This window comes from Plectrocnemia conspersa, unplaced genomic scaffold (assembly GCF_051122295.1).
Source record: "Plectrocnemia conspersa isolate PC_06_02 unplaced genomic scaffold, ASM5112229v1 ptg000010l, whole genome shotgun sequence".
Taxonomy (NCBI): domain Eukaryota; kingdom Metazoa; phylum Arthropoda; class Insecta; order Trichoptera; family Polycentropodidae; genus Plectrocnemia; species Plectrocnemia conspersa.
The window spans coordinates 31,152,932-31,172,166 of NW_028277174.1; the positions used below are offsets into that span (position 1 = coordinate 31,152,932).

Sequence of the window (19,235 nt, forward strand, 5' to 3'; positions counted from 1 at the left end):
ATTATTTATATAATATCATTGAATATATAAAGGTATTAAAAAATAACATTTCATCGATTCTGTTTTTACTATTTTATATTTTTTTTAATGAATCACATTTTTTCTTGTCCATGAAAATCAAACTAATGTTTTGTAATACTGTGAGAGAATTTATTTTGAAATTAGATTGCATACTTTTATTAACAGCTTCAAGCTATGTTTAAAATATGTTTCTTATGCGACTTCTATTTCAGTCTACTTAGTAGCGGTTGATTTTCTCCGTTGTAACGCATTGGGCTAACGTCTGTGATATTGCAGTGGAAAATGAACAATAATAAAATTTAAAAAAACATTTTTTAACCCAGTAGCTCTAAATGTTTAATGAAAAGTAGCACATTTACCTTTAGAATAAATAAAAGCAGTACTTTTATAGTTAAAATATATTTTAAAAGCTATCCATTAAACTGTTGAACAAAATTCAAAAAAATATGTAAAAGTTATAGTTATATAAAATATACAAGTATCTATAAGTATATATAGATAGTTATATATTGAAGTTGCATTGAAACCAGTTATTTTAATTACTGTCTTCATTAATTTAAAAATCTTTTAAAATAAAATATTCTTGGTAGATGCATTTAATAAGATATGCAAATTTTATAAGAGCCAAATCAGTGTTTCTTAAAATGTTGTAGTTAAATTATTGAACATTTAGACGGATCATATTTTGGCCATAAAAATTGCTAAATCATAAAATTAACTAATTTTCAATAATAATTAAAAATATAATGTTCTTACCTTAAAATCTGCATTTATTTACAGCTTGATAATATTATTACATTATATTTTGGCTTAACAAAACATCACTGAAATCGTCATTTCAGAACACCCAAGATTTGCACATTATTCGAGAACCATCAATTAACCAATTATCACAACATAAAACATTATTATCAAAAATGGCAGTTTTCTTAATAAGCTCCGAGAAATGCAGGAACAGTTTTTCAGCTTTTTCCAAGGGGGGCAAAAGTTGGCCTGTCAGTGATCGTTTTTTAATTGAGCATGGTATTTAATTAAATAACATGCATTTTTTAACGAAATTCAAGGGTGGGGGGAGAAAATGCCCCTACCTCCCCCTCTAAATGTCGACCCTGTTTAAAATCCACACCACAATAAATTATAGGGATACCCCGATAATTTATGCTTAAGAATCAGGGGCGTTATTTTAGTTTTTTCACGGGAGGGGGGGGTAGTCGTTATTTTAACATTTCGATTTTATTAAAATTTATAGTATTTCATCAAATAATATGCATTTTCCGCTTAAATTCAAGGAAGGAGGGGGGGGGAAACGCCTTCACCTGTCCATCCCAAATGACGTCCCTATAAAAAGAATGGTTTTGCATCGAATTAACATTGTTTTTTTTATTAGAGGGATGGATCAGAGAGGGTGTTAAACATTAACGCGATTGTCTCAAAGCGAGCCTTCACACCAATCCTTCAAGCTCATTCTAATGAGCACTATAAAGAATACATGTAGTGCTACTTATTACTGTCAAATTTTATAATGATTTTTTTTATTTATAATACCAAATCGACCACAATTTAGTTTGGGTATGATATTGCGTATTCGTCAAATAGGTTATCGACAAGACAAAATTTATATTCTGTTGATTTATAACGAATTATCAGTTCAATGCATTCTAATAAATCATAAATCAGGCTGAATGTAAAAATAATTACCCTTGGTTCAGATCGAGTGATACTACGAATGTGATTACGTAGTAGGCTTAAAACTGTGGATATTATCAATGAGTATTAGCGTTAGCGTATATGTGACTTAGGGAAGGCGATGTATGCAGTTGTATACCTGGCAAAAAAATGTTAGTTACCAAAGAAATTACCCAATCAACACAAAAGATTTAGATGTATAATTAATTTATACGTTTGTCATCAAGGTTGCAAAATATACAGCGAAAAATGTTATAATGCAACTGTGCGAAATCCATATGGGAGCGCTTCTTATATTACGGAATGGAAGGTATTCACTTCACCGACGGAACAGTGAAAGTTATGGTTTATAAAACTGTTTCCCAACTATTTTAATAAATATGAAAAGATTTGGAACTTGGAACTTTCACTATGTATTGATTTTTGCTGTACAACAAACCTATAAAGTATAAAACATCTTTCGGTGTATGTCTCTATTACCAAGTCTATGAATGTAATTATAATAATAGAATTACTAAGGAAAAGATTGCCAATTTTCACGTGTTCGTGCCACTAATACAACTACGATACTGGGTATTATAATACCCGAGTCTCAATTGAATCGTTCCGCGCGCGAAATCTGATAGAATCCGAGACGATGTTAATCGTAACCCAGTTTCTAAACAAACCGATGGCACGCCACCAGAGAATTAAAACTGGCAAATTAAACCGATCGTTAATTTTGTAGTTAATTTTTAGTGCAGCGCGGATTTTCGCGCTTTTCCCAAAAGCCGGGAAAATCAAATTACCACTGCTAGAATAGCTGAATTGCCTCACGTCACGCATCGTTTGTGTTTAATTGAAAATGGAGAAATAGATAGAAAGCTTTATATAAATTAATAAATAAATAATTTATTTTATAAATACACGAAGTGTGATAGAGAATAACGATAATTTATTTTTTATCAATGAGTATCTATTTTTACTTGGTTGCGGCATTACGATGGGGTTGTTTTTGGCCAAAAAAATATTTATTTTATTTAAATACATGCACAGAGCTTTATTTACATCAGAAAATTAAATAAATTAATATAAAATAAAGACTAGACCACAGTGTGGCCATCAGCTGGATGAAAACAAATCGATAGCTTTTCGTTTTGGGGAATTGTCCAATACTCTTATTTTTGCATGCAGTACTTAAACAATACTCGGAAACGCAGTACTCACAGAATCTCTGAATTGTGAATAATAACTACCAGCAACTTTAAGAAGTGCTTTCTAAGCATACATGTCGACGCGAATCCAAAGAATCATATCCCATCTTACTTTGTAGGAATTTTCTGGGAAATAAAAATAAATTATATTTCAATTCCCTTATCCGAGAAATACATCCTTGATTTCTCGATGTGACCAAGAACATATTTTTTATTGATCGTTCGAGACAGCTCTGGCAAATTGCAAATGATTATGTTTACGAACCAATCGCTTCTTAACTCATCTCAAAAATATGTTTACACCTTAAAAGAAAATACGGTCCAGCGGTCAGTAACCAGTGAGTTCGAAGAACACTGGTAATTGTTTCTGTGACGCGTCTTCTCAAACAAGGGGTTGTTGTTATTGATGGTGATCATTATCACCACCCATTGGTGGTTAGCGCCTTTGAAAGGATTGTGTTATTATGTCATTGTTGTTGACACTGGTCTTTTATGGTAACAAGAACTCTCTTCCGTGGTGTGATCTGTAGTCTTAACTGTCGTAACAGAATAATATTTTTTTAGTGTGGAAGATTTCCCTTTTCGTTGTTCAAGTGGTGACCTATAAATTTGTGATTAATGGCGCATATTAAACATATTGATACCGATTTTAAAAGCATAAACATTTTTTAGGAATCAGTTTTGGTTTATCATGATGAAAAACTTAATAGCTGTTTGCTCATAATTATAGGTATGCCTCTCACAAACTCATTTAGTGTTGTTGATTGTGTAGAACAGAAAACTTTTGGCTGTCAAACCCAAACTACTCGTCATAAAAATTTCATACAACATACAAATATGATATTTACAATGAACTTTAATAAAATATAATGAAAAACTTTCTATATATTATACAATACTTTGTTATGTACCTTATAACGAAGCATGTCTTTTTATTTAAAGCTTAAACAAAAATTCATTTACAAGCAAATTTGTATATTATAATTTATGCTTTTTTTAACAATATTATGGTAATTAAATTTCCGAATAGCTTTATTTACGGCCCCGTATCGTAAATTGTTCAAAGCTTGGCTTATGCACGTGTGCCACATAAACAAACAATAGCCAACGTTGCGCAGCATTATCAAAGTCAAAAACCATTATGCAAAGCGTGTCAACCATTATTCTAATAAATATTTGAACTAATCTCGAACATTTGCTCATTTGTCGGCACTGTTTCATGTCTGGCTATAATTTTGTCGCACGCGCAGCCGGAAGATATCATAATTCAGTGAATGCATTAAAACATAAGTACATGCCACCGAATCCTTTGTTTAGAATGCACGACTGCTATTTTATGCATATAGTTACTAAATTGAAAGATAGCGTCCACCCACTTTCCTGTTTTAGAACGTACACTGAAAAATTATAAGTAAATAAAAAAATCGACTCAATCTTCACCTTAATTGACGAGTGTTATAAAACTTACTTATTTAGGCACTTAAGCATCCATCTGGGCCATGGCCATCCAGATAGGAAGACCAGATTATTGATTGAAAGTCTGATAAGCTTCTCGAAAAAAGTCTGGACGTATTAAAAATTCATTGATATTCAGTTGAATAATTATAAGTCATACTTAATAACAAACAATATTACAACTTATAATAAGTGAGAATTGAATGAAGCGCATCTAAACCGAATTTTGACCAATAGGAGAGCGCAAAAAACAATTATCACTTCTCAGAAGTCAAAAATCCACGCCAAAAGCAATAAAATCGTGTCGACACCGTCGCAGTGGGAACGCTCGGTAACGCTTTTATTGCTTTTGACGTGAATTTTTGACTTCTAAGAAGTGATAATTGTTTTTGCGCTCTCCTATTGACCAAAATTCGGTTTGCATACCCTTTAACCAATACTCTCATATTAGAAGTCCGTGGTAATATCGGTAAGAATAGCTACGAGGGTATGTTAATAAGTTCTTACAAAACAATAGAAAAACATGCTTTGTCTTGATGGAAGACACTTTCTTCTTGGCCAAATGTAGACGTATTTTCCTGATTTTTTTACTCAACCGGTCCAATAACAAAGCATAATACTCTCCATTTATCCTTTTTCCAAGTAGTCAATGTGGATAATTCCGCGTGCATCCAAAAAAAACATGTCCATCACCTTGCCGGTTGATTTCACCATCTTCACCTTCTTTGACTCCGGATCGTTCCCAGAAACCAACTGCTTCGACTGTTTTTGTCTCTAGAATATAGTGGTAGATTCATGTTTCATCAACGGCCATGTAACAACTCAGATTGCAACGGAAAAGCGTCAAACCAGCCATTGAATCGACCGCATTTATTCTGCACTGTAAGCAAACGCAACACCTATCTTGCCGATATCTTTTCATACCCAATTTTTTATGCAAAATTGAAACAACTGAGCCATCTGATATGCCTGTAGCCTCAATAACTCGTGGATCAATTAAGACCATATCATGGATTTTGTCGATCGTTTCTGGGATAGCCACCTCAAGTCGACATCCCAAGCGATTTTAATCACTTGTGGATGAACGATCACGTTTAAGCTCATTCACCTAATTGTAAACACTTTTAAACGCTGGTGTACATGTCTCATGAATTTCATTCAACTCGATTTTGATTTTTTTACTGTTTTGCCATTCAAATTAAAGTGTTTAATTTCTACAGAAAGCAGCAGACAGCAGTCTATTAACAGATGTTACATTTCAGAAACAAACTTGTTTCGATACTTATTCTGACGTATTTATGTACAAAACGTTGTTGGCCGCTTTTTTATCCGTTAGGGCCAATCCAGCAATCGCAGCAGAAAGTTCATAACAATTGGTTTTTAAATTAAATATCCTTACATGTTACAGAAATGTTTATTTTAGTAAAAATATAATTTCACTAACTATGTAGCAAACAATTTATTTATAATTTCACTGGCCACACGTACGTTCGGAATAGTGTGGCCTTAATAGGTGATGTGTCGCCCTAATGTCGCTGAAATTCAATTTGACAATTGATATACGTCCATTGGGTGTTCAAAACCCAAATTTAACTTAAATGAATTAACCAAACACAACTTGACCTAACGAAATTTCAAAAACTATCTAGTTAGTAAGATTTGATTAATTGATTTAGGTTAGGTCTGGTTTTTAACATTTTGCCCTTAACAGGTGATGTGTTGCCCTACAACTATTTTTATAAACGAAAACCACTAGAGTGGTCCATATTTAATTTTATAATTTTTATTTTAAAGCACATCTGTAAAATTGTATTGTCCCGGTCAACTACACTCGGCTTTCGGGTAGTCGGATCGGAAATGTGCGTCCCGCAATTAGTTCGAAAAAATATAAAAAACATTTTTAATAAAAATATGCACTATTCTGATAATTAGTTGACTTCAATTACAGATTGATTACTTTTTAATATTTGAATCGACTTAAACACTTTTGTTTTTTTTTAAATAAAACACGCAAATATAACTTTCACGTCTTTCAAATGACAGTTTAGAGCAGCGTATATTTTTACTGGTAATATACATTTACTGTAACATATATAATAATTACTAGACTACAATTCTTTCACCAACCACGAGAAGCTGTATGAGAACTAAGCAATACTATTTGACAGTTAACAAGTTAGATAGCCGTGCTTTAAGTTATTCCAGAATCTCCGAATCGTGAATATTTGAAAAAGTGGGATTTATCCAGCATACTTTGTAGGAATTATGTGAGAAATTAATAAAAATATATAATATTTAAATTCTGAGAAATTGTGTATGAGAAACCTTTATTGGATATTTTTTAATAAAAGTGTGTCGGTTTCATTATTTGGCAATCAGACCAGAGAAGCCGGCTTAATGGTACTGCTTACCAGGTTATTATACAAGGCACACAGTGCCCTCGAGCTCCTCAATTGATGCGCCTAATGCAACACACCTCCCACATCTTTGATTATTACAAATGTTTTTTTATCTGTAGTCTTTCTGAAATAGGACACCTGATTCGGCTACCACTTCTGCGCAACGAAACATTTATAATCAAATTAAGTAGTGTTGTTGTTATTCTGTTGCTATAGTAGGCAATTGATGCTAAATGGTAATATATTGGTGAATGACTACGCACGTAGATTTTCAACATTGAATTGAAAGTTTTTACAATCCTTAATGAAATCTATTTAAAAAAATATTTAACGTCATAGGCGAATGCTTTTTCTTTAGATTAGGTTTGGGTTTGAACAGCAAATGTACATTTCACTGTCAAATTAAATTTCATAGATATTTTAGTAACATATAATTTCACTATCAGTTAAATTATATTTTTTCTAGTAGAAATGCATATCTACTAGTGAAAATGTATTTGGACTTTACTAGCGAAAATAAACCTTACTACGTATGGAAAACTTGAAAGCGTATAATTTTACTAGCACCTGTCAGATAAATTATATTATCACTGCTAAAAATATATATCTACCGATGAAAATGTATTCCAATATAATTTCACTGAAATGAAGTATACTAAAAAATATTTTTTCTGGCTAAATTTAAGGTATGGAAAATGCCCCTATCTGCCTCTCCCAAATGACGTCTTTGTTCACCTCATCATCTTCAGTATTATAAAAAATTCTAACCAAAAAACTGTGTACTAATTAATTTATTTTTTTCTATTACAGAATGCGGAAGAATTTAAGAAACATGGCAATTTCGAGCTCTATACCACTTCCAATCAATAAACTGAAGTATTGAGCTCCAACACCAATATGAATTTATTGGGATTATGTACGCTTTTGATAGCGTACTTCATACCTTTAATTGAAAGCAGAAAGTCAGATAAGTTTTCAACATTGACATCACATTTTGATGAAGGTTTAGACAGCGCTCATAGGAGTTCGGAATACTTCCCAGATGTACCTAAACCGAAGAACAGACTCACTAGAAGAAAAGCCGCCGATTTATCAACTTTAAACGTAGATCATGTTGCCAAGTTCAAGCGTAGTTCCGAAGAGTTCTTAAAAGATATAGAAGACATTGAACAGAATCCCTTCCTGCACAATGACGATCTATCCACCGTGCATAATTTGAAGAGGAACGAAGATCACGGCGGCAGACATAGAAATCAAAATGGAAGATCTTCTGCGAATAGGGGTGGATTCATACCTTTTCCGCCACCTAAGGAGAAGAAGCCGAATATTATATTGATATTGACTGACGATCAAGACGTAGAACTGGGCAGCTTGAACTTCATGCCCAGGACTATGAGATTGATCAGAGACGCCGGAGCTGAGTTTAGACATGCCTATACAACGACCCCGATGTGCTGTCCATCAAGGTGAGTTCCTTTTTAAATCCGTCTGGTTTCGAAGTCCCCCAGTGCGATTAGAGACAATGACACCATAAGGCACTTTGTCTATCGAGGTCATACTTCTTTATCCGAAGTATTGTTGTGTTGTGGCTATGGATCTCGCTTTTACCGTTGCGTCGCCTTCACAAAGTACGGAAAACCGTAATGGAATATAAAAATAATGTTGAAAAAATTGCAGGAGTTCTTTGCTGACCGGAATGTATGTGCACAACCACAATGTGTACACCAACAACGACAATTGTAGCGGTTCAGCGTGGCAGGCCGATCATGAACCTCGCTCCTTTGCTGCTTATCTCTCCAACGCTGGTTATAGAACAGGTGAGTGTGATTAGAAGTTTGTGGTGTTTAGTTATTAGCGATTTTCAGACCAATGAAGAATTTTGCAATTGCTGTTATTATGCGAAGAAAAATTTAATCATATTTTTCATAGTTAAAATTAAAAGTAAAAATATGTATCAATACAATTAAAAAATAATACTGAAAATACTAGTTTTTATATATTTATTACTCATAAAAAACTAATTAAATTTAAATAAATTCAGTCAAATCCTAAATATGTATAAACTACTCTTTATACAAATATGTATTTTCGTCACAATGACTCAATTCCCATTTAAAATTATATCATATTATGATTTCTAGTCGTGCTCTATACATAGATTAATATTTTTTCTATCGTATTAATAAATAGACAGTGCTATAATTAGTTTTTTCATAGAACATCTACTTTTTTCTTTGAAGTCAATTTTATCGGAAAAATTGAATTTTCACTCTGCGCGCTAAATTGAGTCATCTTGCATTTGAGACAAAAATCTTGTTCTACTGTATTAAATCAAATTTAAATAAAATTACTTTTTTTTACAAGATGGTTATATAAAAATGATAATGAACATATGAGTGGAAAAAATATATTATAAATGTTTATGTCGGGAATGCTTATATTTGATACAAAAAAAGTATTTATTTTATAATTGATATTGTGCAACAATTAGAGCAACGTTCACGTAAATTTGTATAATTATATTAATGTATACGTTAAGTTCTCTTATCTACGTCCTAGATAAGGATTACGTGAAAAGGGATGCGAAGTCTATCGATGATCGGTGGTTGCACTTCTAGTTGGTACAAACTCAGTGAGTCCAAGTTAGAGAGTTTAACGATGTTATTGGGAGTGAGTCTTGAACAGAAATAATCGATTTAAGTGATGTGTATATTTTTATAGGCGGCTTAGTGCTCGCCCACTTTTTACTGCAACGGCCAATTACGATGATCTGAAGAAGTAATTAGTTAAGCCTGTTTTCTTATTGGACTTATTGCGTATGATGACCGTTTGAACAGATGTTTTTCGAATGCGTAAAATCATTTTTTGGTTGAGAAAAAGCGTCTCATTGTCTTGCATGTTGAAACAAAATAAAGGCGCATAAAGACCATGGATTTTGGAGTGGCACTAGTCACTCGGGTATATTGAGAGAAAGAATGACCTAGTGTGATACTCAAGTATACAAATTATTTCATTAAAAGATTTTTTTCAAATTTTATTCGAGATAGTATAAACGAAAATTTTACGAATTTTCGATCAATAATACGAGTATCCCTATGGTTGAAATTTAGGCGAATAGTTCGAATATTCGATTGAGAACCCTAGTTATGATTCGCTGTGCTCTCGTATAAAATAGTACAGGGTGATCGAATTCGAGTTTCCTATGTTGACAGTACTATAAATCAGACAGCTGTCAATAATCACGCGTGTACAAAGTATCAAATGCTTGTTTGACAAAACACATTTACAAAATGGATCGCTTAACCACGAAATAACAATTCTGTACGAACTATGTATTGAAATTTACGGGAAGATTATGGTCAATTTCATCGTTTTACTAAGCGTACAATTCGTAATGTAGTGAAACAAATTTAAGATATTGGAAGCGTTGGAGATATGGCAAAGCCTGTGCATCATTGTGGCGCCCGTTCAGCTGAGAATATTGCTGTTTTAAGTAAAAGTGTAGTCGAAGACAAGGAATTTTTGGCGTTCGCAGCTTTTGGGTTTTTCTTATGGCTCCCCCTGGCGCATTTTGCATCTAAGCTTGCACTTAGACCCGTATAAAATTCTGATAACACAAAAACTATGGACAGTTAATCATTTACGCAGATTGCGTGTTAGAGCAACAGGCAGTTAATGCTGATTTTTCAAAATAAAATCTATTTCCATATTTCCACCTCTCTTGTTATGTTGATAAGTAAAATTTCTACATATGGTGTGAGGAAAATCTTCATGTGATTCACGAGAGAACATTACATGGCCAAAAAGTGACTATTTGGTGCGCATTGTGGTCAGGCGGCGTCACTGGGCCTTACTCTTTTGAAAACGATGAAGTTCGTACTGTATCAGTCAGCAGTGAGCGCTATAGGTCATGATTTTTTGGCACGAAATCGAAGATATTGACGTGGAAGACACGTGGTTTTAACAAGATGGCGCAGCTTGTCACACATCGGGTGCAACGTTGGATATTTTGCGTGAAAAGTTCCCAAGTCGCATTTTTTCACGTTTTGGTGACGTCAACTACCGCCTAGAACATGCGATTTAACGCCGTTGGTTTTTTTGTTGGGTTACGCTAAGGGGCTTGTATACGCCGACAAACCCGAAATGTTGGAACACCTAAAAACCAACATCTGCCAAGTTATAGCCGAGATACCGCACGAAATGTACGAAAAAGTCACTGAAAATTACATCACAAGGATCGGCTGCTGCAAGAGTTCTAGAGGCGGCTATTTAATTTATAAATATATATTTTTTAAAGTTACTTTTTTTAAAACAAAGTTTAGAAACTGAAGTTGCAGAACATTGCCATTGAAGTGTTTCTTCAATTTACTGAAAGAGAATTTTATTGTGGTGGTGTGTCTTAAAAAAGAATGTAAGGTTAACGATGCAGACTATGAAGACAGATAATTTGCGCCCAAGATTTGAAAACGAGAGGAAGAAGATGGATCGAGCGCGTGTCGGTCGCCCATTGTCGGGCAATTGACATTCCTGACTGATGAGGAGGAGCACGACCAGCAGGAAGCGTCCAATCAGCCGGACAACCGGACCGACCTGACGCCCACGCCCTCCCAGTGAAAGTAACCGTGTCCTAATTTACGGCGTTTCATCGCCGATTCCTGCTTAAATTCTATTCTCGGACCGGAACCCACTCGAATGGTTTGCAGTATGTACTTAGTCGAAGTTTACACTTCGAAACGGTCGATTACAAACTCTTAAATGTAAAGGTACCTCCATACGTTGGACAAATGTGAAATAGTAAACCCTTAGTGTATGAGCGCACCTTAAGGATGGTTATCCCAGAATCGATCAATCAAAACAATCAAGTTATATCGAAGATCGGGTTGAAATGTTAGTATTCAGGTGACTGCTTTGACTGGACTAGATTAAATGGTCGACAGGATGCTCCTGCTTTCTCGGGTTTCTAAGAGTCGTCTCGGTCAATTTGGCGCAGCTCCACTTCCTGCAATTTTGGCTGAATTCTCGTTAATTCCAAATCGGAAGCGAAGTGGTACATAAGTAAGTGATTCGGTAATGCAGTGTTTTAACTTATATACCCTTGAGAATTAGGGAAAAGTCCAATGACCTCTTTATTATTGTCTAATGTAGCTATGGTTTGAAGCAAAAGTTTTGACGTTTTTGTATGATCATAGCAAAAAAAGTTTTTTTCTCGCAACTGATGATAATATCTGTTTTCAAATTATCCTTTTGTATAAAGGATACTTTCTATTCAGTTTAGATCTAGTCAACGTACGGTAAACAACGTACCCCTTATATTTTTTCAAAATGTCATCAATTGTCAGCTGCCAATTTATTGACCATGAGTTGCTTTGAGTGCGAGAAAAACCACACAATAAATAATTTATAGGTATTTTAAAAATCTACACATTCCTTGTACATCCATTAAGATTAGCTCTAATAACTAATAGTTACACTACATCGTTAGGTTAGTTCTAACATATTGCATCTCAACTTCAAAAGTGATTTACTTTCTACGACTCAAATGTAAAAACATGTATATTAACTTTTGCCTGAAAGAGAAAGTATATTTTATCAAGACAGAATCGTATTTTGTAAATCTCTATATTGATGTAATATTTATTTTAGAAACATTATTTGTCGAAAATTATGTTTCGAGTTAAAAATAAAATAAAACACATATACAGATGTATATTTTAATATATTTATGTTTTACTTTTAGGTTACTTTGGAAAATATTTGAACAAATACAATGGATCTTACATACCTCCCGGATGGCGAGAATGGGGAGGTCTCATTATGAACAGTAAATATTACAATTACAGTATCAACATGAACGGAAAGAAAATCAAGCATGGTTTTGATTACCACAAGGTATAGTTCTTAATTATATATACCGTACAACATTTTTGCCAAAAAGATAAGATTACTCGTGTCAATTTTATTTTTGATAATTTTTATATATAATTTTTCTACTATAAAAATTCCCAATTATTATTTTAAAGCTCAAACCTCAGCTTTAAATAATTAAATATTCATCAACTATCACGATTATTAAATATTTTATTAAAATAAAAGTGTTAAAAATTATGAAAGCGAATGACACAGTATATTTATACATTATCTTATATTGTGGCAACAATCGTTGATTCATCTAATTGCTCGGTAGTGATTGAATTTAATATTTGTTTTAGGATTATTATCCCGACTTGATTGCAAATGATTCACTAGCGTTCCTGAGGCATAGCAAGCAGAGATCTTCCAGAAAGCCAGTCCTTTTGGTTTTATCTTTTCCGGCTCCGCATGGACCAGAAGATGCGGCGCCACATTTCACACATCTATTTTTCAACGTGACAACTCATCAGTTAGTTTTCAGCATATGTTTTTATTCGTTGAAGTGTTATAAAACGTTGGGTTGAGTGAATGAAACGTCTTGTTTTTTAGTTAAGTGCCCTCTTGACTCCGGTCTAGAGCAGCAATTCTCATGTGAGGTCATTAGAAAGTTTCAACACCACTCTAAAAGTGCAATATACATAAATATACCAAGATACCATGACAAAAATGTGTTAATACAGATTTATATTTGAACAATCATGATAGTATAATTGAAACTTAACAAAACTAAGATAGTTAGTATCTAGTTATGAAATACAGTTTTCAAGAAGACAAAATATGACATGAAGAGGATTAAAAATAATCTTACTTCGCGATTTCTAATGATCGGTTAATACAGTGGTATCTTTAATATAATGAAAAACGTTATAATATTTTCAATTTAGAGCTCTTTATATCATTCGAAAATGGATAATACCAATAATAGGTAAAATTTGCTACACATTCTATCAGAACTATGATACTGAAAATAATTGTTTTACCTGACTTAGTCTTTGTATATTTATATAAAACTATTATTTCAATATTATAATAAATAAATCGATCCATATTACATGTTATAAACATGATATGATGTAGGCTTAATCAGTTTTTAAATTTATCATACATTTACAATGAGATTCAGGCTAAGCATTGAAGGACTTGAAGTGAACTCAGTAAAGAGTACTTAAACTTAAAATTATTATAAACAACACTTTGTATTTTACAGTACTCCAACTTATGACCACGCGCCGAATCCGGACAAACAATGGATACTGCAAGTCACAAACAAAATGCAACCCATTCACAAAAAGTTCACTGACTTGTTGATGACGAAAAGACTCCAAACATTGCAAAGTGTAGATCAGGTGAGACTTAATTTTGCAATTGATCTTTCTTTGGTTCACAATATTAGTTTAAATTTGTTGAGTTTTGAGTGTAAGCTCGTATAGCGTTTTGTTTATTTTATGTTTCATATTTTTTGTTAGTGAGCCCATCTCATATAAGAGAACTTTCCTCATGTTGTTTCCCAGGCGGTGGAAAGAGTCTATCAAGAGTTGAAACAATTGGGCGAACTGGACAACACGTACATTGTTTACACGTCCGATCACGGCTATCACCTCGGACAGTTTGGACTCATTAAAGGCAAAAGCTTTCCGTTTGAGTTTGACGTTAGAGTGCCATTCCTCGTGCGGGGACCAGGAGTCGAGCCTGGAACAGTGTAAGTAATAATAAAATATAATTGAATATTAATTCATGTTTTCCATCAACGTTGAATTCCTGATACCAAAATAAATCACTTAAAAATAAGTATATGTATTTTTGGGACAGCAATAAAATATGGGTCAAGACACTATAGAATATAATTGGTAAGATCACCTATTGTCTTCCGCTAATATTTGACACGGAATGCGGACGAGATATGTTATCATGAATGAGATGCTGTTCAATGAATGTAGATATATTTCTAAAAATACTATTATATATTTCAGTGTCGATGATATCGTTTTGAACTTGGACATTGCGCCGACTTTCTTAGATATGGCTGGAGTTAATCCGCCATATCATATGGACGGTCAATCTTTCCTACCTCTACTGACATCGTCACGAAGATTCCACAAATCTCGTAATCCCAGATCTGATACATTCCTTATTGAAAGGTGATTTACTTTGCATTAATTAAGTTTATAACTAGATGACACAAGTTTAATTAAATTTATAGCTCCGGACGTCGCGAAACCCCTGAACATTTAGCCGAAGTCAAAGCTAGAATGGCTTTACACAGGTACAGCCAAAAGGCAAATAAAGAAACAATAGATACTAGCATTAACTCTCATAAATCAACATCGAGTCCAGCCAAGAATGAAGATAATATAACAGTCAACAGTGAATATGAAAGTCTGAAAGGATTTGATTCAAACGAAGACGATGACGATTTCTTTATTGACGACGATGATGATGAAATTGAGATTGACGAAGAGAACTCAGAGATAGACGAGGAGCAAGATAACGACGAAGAAGACGAGAAGATCAACATTCAGGATGAAATTTCAGAAGTGAATATAGTCGGAAATATCAATATTCCGTCTGTGTCGAATATCAACATTTTCAATTCAGGTATGCGTTTTTGTTATTAGAATATTTATTTGATGCAGAAAGAGCTTTAATTTAACGAATGTAGTTCTGTGATTAGAACGTTTCGAGTGTTGGGAACTAAGTGAGATCTATCTACTGTAAAGTTATAGGCATTTATTGCACTCCTGTGGGTACGAGATGCATATGAGCAAAAAAATATAGATGTATCACTTCTATGAAACAAAAAATGGGGTCCGGCATTTTTCTCAAGCACTATGCAGAAATAGCTTTATGAAAATAATATAGAAATACATTTCATGTGGATGTTGGGTTTTAGGTGCTCCTACGGCATTAAATCGCATTGTATTGCCGGCCAGTTTCTCCCCCTTGAATTTGGCCAGAAAAATACATGTCATTTAATGAAATACTATGAATCTTAATGAAATCAAAATATTATAAATACGACCACTGATTAGCCAACTTTTGCCCCCCCCCCTTTCCACCGCCCTTGAAAAAGCTAAAATGATATCCCTGATTTTAACCCAAAAATTCTCGGGCAATCACTCAAAAAGCAATCTATGCCGAAAATATTTTTTAAAACATATTTCAGTGAATATACATTTTCACCAGTAGATACATATTTCTACTAAAGAAAATATAATTTAACTGATAGGCGCTAGTGATATAATGGGCTACTCTAAAATATCTATGTAACTATTTGACAGTTGCAAAACGTCCATTTTCTATTCAAACCCAAACCTAACCTAATGAAAATTTTTAAACTAATTACAGTTTTAGAACTTTCATTAGGTCAAGTCTAAAATACAAACTAAGCCAAAGAGAAAATTGCTCCTGAGAAATCTATGGAGCAATATCTTCTCGCATATTGCTCCATAGATAAAATAGTTTTTCTCAAACTATTGTATATTCAAACCACTTCTCATATAAAATTGTTGGTCAAAATATATTCTAATCGAATTTTGGTCAATAGGAGGGCGCAAAAACAATTATCTCTTCTCAGAAGTCAAAAATTCACGTCAAAAGCAATAAAATTGACGTGAATTTTTGACTTCTGAGAAGTGATAATTGTTTTTGCGCCCTCCCATTGACCAAAATTCGGTTTAGACATGCTTCATTCGATTCTCACTTATTGTAAGTCGTAATATTGTTATAAAATATTTTAATATAAACGCTAGACTCTGGTCCAACACAAGCAATAAAAAAATACGCAAGGGAGAAGTTGTAACATATAAATGAACGAACAATAATATTATAGTAATTGCATTGACGGACAAAAAAATCATCACAATGTGGACTAGTCGTGGCTTATTAAATAAGTACTATTCCCATATAGTAAATTCCTATATTTAGTATAAAAAAAAAACTTGTAAAAAAAACAAGGGAGATATTTAAAAACGTAATTCAAAATCATATCTTCATATGGAAGATTGCTTCGAATATCATACGATGGGCAAATATAACCAAATATCAAGTATATAAATATGTAAGCAAACGTTGTATTAAAGTAATAAAAACAACAACAATAAATTCCGTGCAATTAAAAATATGTTGAGAACCATTGGTGTTGTATGAATTACAATATTGAACAATTAACTAAATACTATTTACAAGGATAGAGCGAAACATTCGTTCTTTTGTCATTGCATTATTGGGTGTTTTTTTTTTCACTAGTGGTCCCAACATCTGGAACGGGTACCCTAAATAAATGATATGTAATTAATAGGTAAGAAGCCTAATTTTTGTGATTAAATAAATTGGACTGCAGTGGATTCAATAAGAAAAAAGTTTTTGTCCGGTAAATGTTAAAGGTATATTAAATAATTTAGAAATATATATATGCAGAAAAATGTTATTCCTGAAGCAAAAAACTTAACAGCCCTTTAAAAATTCTTTTGATTAATTTTTTAATGATGACGTCGGATTCGTAAATTCTCGCCTAAGTAGCAAAAACCGATATTTTTTGATTTCGGCAATTAAAGGGTTAGAAATTTCAAATATAATTAAGAGCCTAAAACTTAATTCAACATATTGTTGATGATAATCAATACTAAAAACGTAATTGAAAACCATTTTTGAGAATATTTTAGCATAAGTGTTAAAATATAACTATTTTTATAAAGGCACCTTATAGTAAAATTTATTAGTGTTATTATTTAAACATATATTTATCTATCAGGTACAGAACAACTGGATAATACTTTGCCACGTATAGTGGGAGGCGGTAGAGCTGCTCGTTTGGCTCAAGCTTGTTCTTCTCCTGCGCTTCAAAGACCTTGCACACACGGACAAAGATGGAGATGCGAGCTAATAGATGGACGTTGGAGAAGACACAAGTGTAAATATGAGGTACATAATCATTTAATACTTACATAAGTAGCAGGGGCGGACGGTGCCATACTTTCCCTCTCGGTCGCTCGCATGTTAAGTGATGAGAGTGAATGAAAGATAAGGGCATGCTCTTATCTGTCACTCACTCTCGTCACTTAACACGCGAGCGATAGAGAGGGAAAGTATCTCACCGCCCACGCCTGATAAGCAGATATAATAAATTTAATATTACTTTTTCAGACTGAAATCAAAGTCAACAGTAAAAAATGTGCTTGTTTTACTCCCGGTGGTGTTGTTTATACTAGATTAGAAACAAATGGAAACTACCATAGCAATCCAACTCAAAATAAGTTCGATAAACAATCGCACTTAATCAGAAACAAACGTAATATACAAAACAACATAGAATCAGTGGAAAATATACTTGAAAATCATCATAGTGTTGCTCATTTAAATAACGATTACTCTAATGACGATTCGTACTTAGAAGGCTTAGAAAATACTTTAGTATTTCTATCGCAAGAGATTAAGGATACAGAAGATTTGATTTCATCGTATAATATTTTTATGGACGAAGATAGCAAAAGAACGAAGAGAAGCACTAAAAGTTCACACACTAGAGTATCTTCAACTTACAACGAATCAAAGCGTAGAGTAGTATTCAATAATAAAACGGGCAATTTAGAATGCAAAGTCGAATGGAACGGCAAAGTGAATTGTTCGAAGGCGGTTTATAAAGATTTGAAAACGTGGCAAGCAAATAGACTATCGATTGAAGATCAGATCAGGCGGTTAAAAATCAAACTTGAAGATTTGAAGGAGATCAGGAGACATTTGAAAGAATCGAGGCCGGATAACACCGATTTAACTAATCAATCGTATTTAACGACTCCCGAAACGATATCGCATCATAATACAAATCAAAAAGATTCGCTGGATCAGGATTATAAGAGTCAATTGAAGAGTGAGGATAATGAACAGAGAAGTTCTAATGAGTTGAACGAAGATGTTATAATTGAAACCACTGAGAATATCATTCGTCCTAAAATGGAAAGTGTGATAGATACGTTTTATGCGGAGTATAACGAATCGAAGCAGTTGAACGAAAATATCGATAAGCAGATCCCGCAGATCTCGCAATTAAACGATTCGCAAGAAGATTGGAAGAGCACATCTTCGAGTACGACTGAAGAAAGTATTATATTCGACGATATTTCAAAGCCACTGGTTGATAACAAGATTGAGTTTGATTCGATCAATAATGATACCGAAGAGTTCCAGAGGTATATTAACGTTCAAAATACAACCGATGAAGATAAATACTTTATAGATCAAAATTATTCGTCTCTGCTGTCCATCGTTAACGACACGGTTGAAACGTCAACACAAAACACGAAGCATTTCATGAAAACTTTCAGTACTTTGAGCTACGATGATTTGGATAAGTCGGAAAATGCTAATAAAATATCTAACGCGTTGGGACCGACTAGATTAGATATATCATTGTTTAGAGAATCTAAAAACAGAGATTTTAATCAGAGTAAATTTATCGACGGCGAACAGGAAAGACTCCAGCCATTTTATATTGATAATGAAGATCAACACATGTGCTATTGTGAATCAGACAAGTAAGTTACATTGCATTATTGTACTTTTTGACACAAAGATA

General features: G+C 33.4%; 1 protein-coding gene across 1 annotated transcript in view; it reads left to right on the forward strand.

The window, feature by feature from the left end:
* Sulf1 (Extracellular sulfatase Sulf1) overlaps positions 1-19,235 on the forward strand; it is a 45,658-nt gene that overhangs the window by 23,668 nt on the left and 2,755 nt on the right. Inside the window, exons 2-11 of the mRNA XM_088195205.1 lie at positions 7,565-8,220; positions 8,432-8,571; positions 12,492-12,643; positions 12,964-13,133; positions 13,872-14,010; positions 14,176-14,363; positions 14,635-14,802; positions 14,865-15,259; positions 17,415-17,584; positions 17,807-19,194. Of these exons, the coding sequence (XP_088051331.1) occupies positions 7,652-8,220; positions 8,432-8,571; positions 12,492-12,643; positions 12,964-13,133; positions 13,872-14,010; positions 14,176-14,363; positions 14,635-14,802; positions 14,865-15,259; positions 17,415-17,584; positions 17,807-19,194 (3,479 nt within the window). The 5' untranslated portion in view covers positions 7,565-7,651. The remainder of the gene's footprint in view (positions 1-7,564; positions 8,221-8,431; positions 8,572-12,491; positions 12,644-12,963; positions 13,134-13,871; positions 14,011-14,175; positions 14,364-14,634; positions 14,803-14,864; positions 15,260-17,414; positions 17,585-17,806; positions 19,195-19,235) is intronic.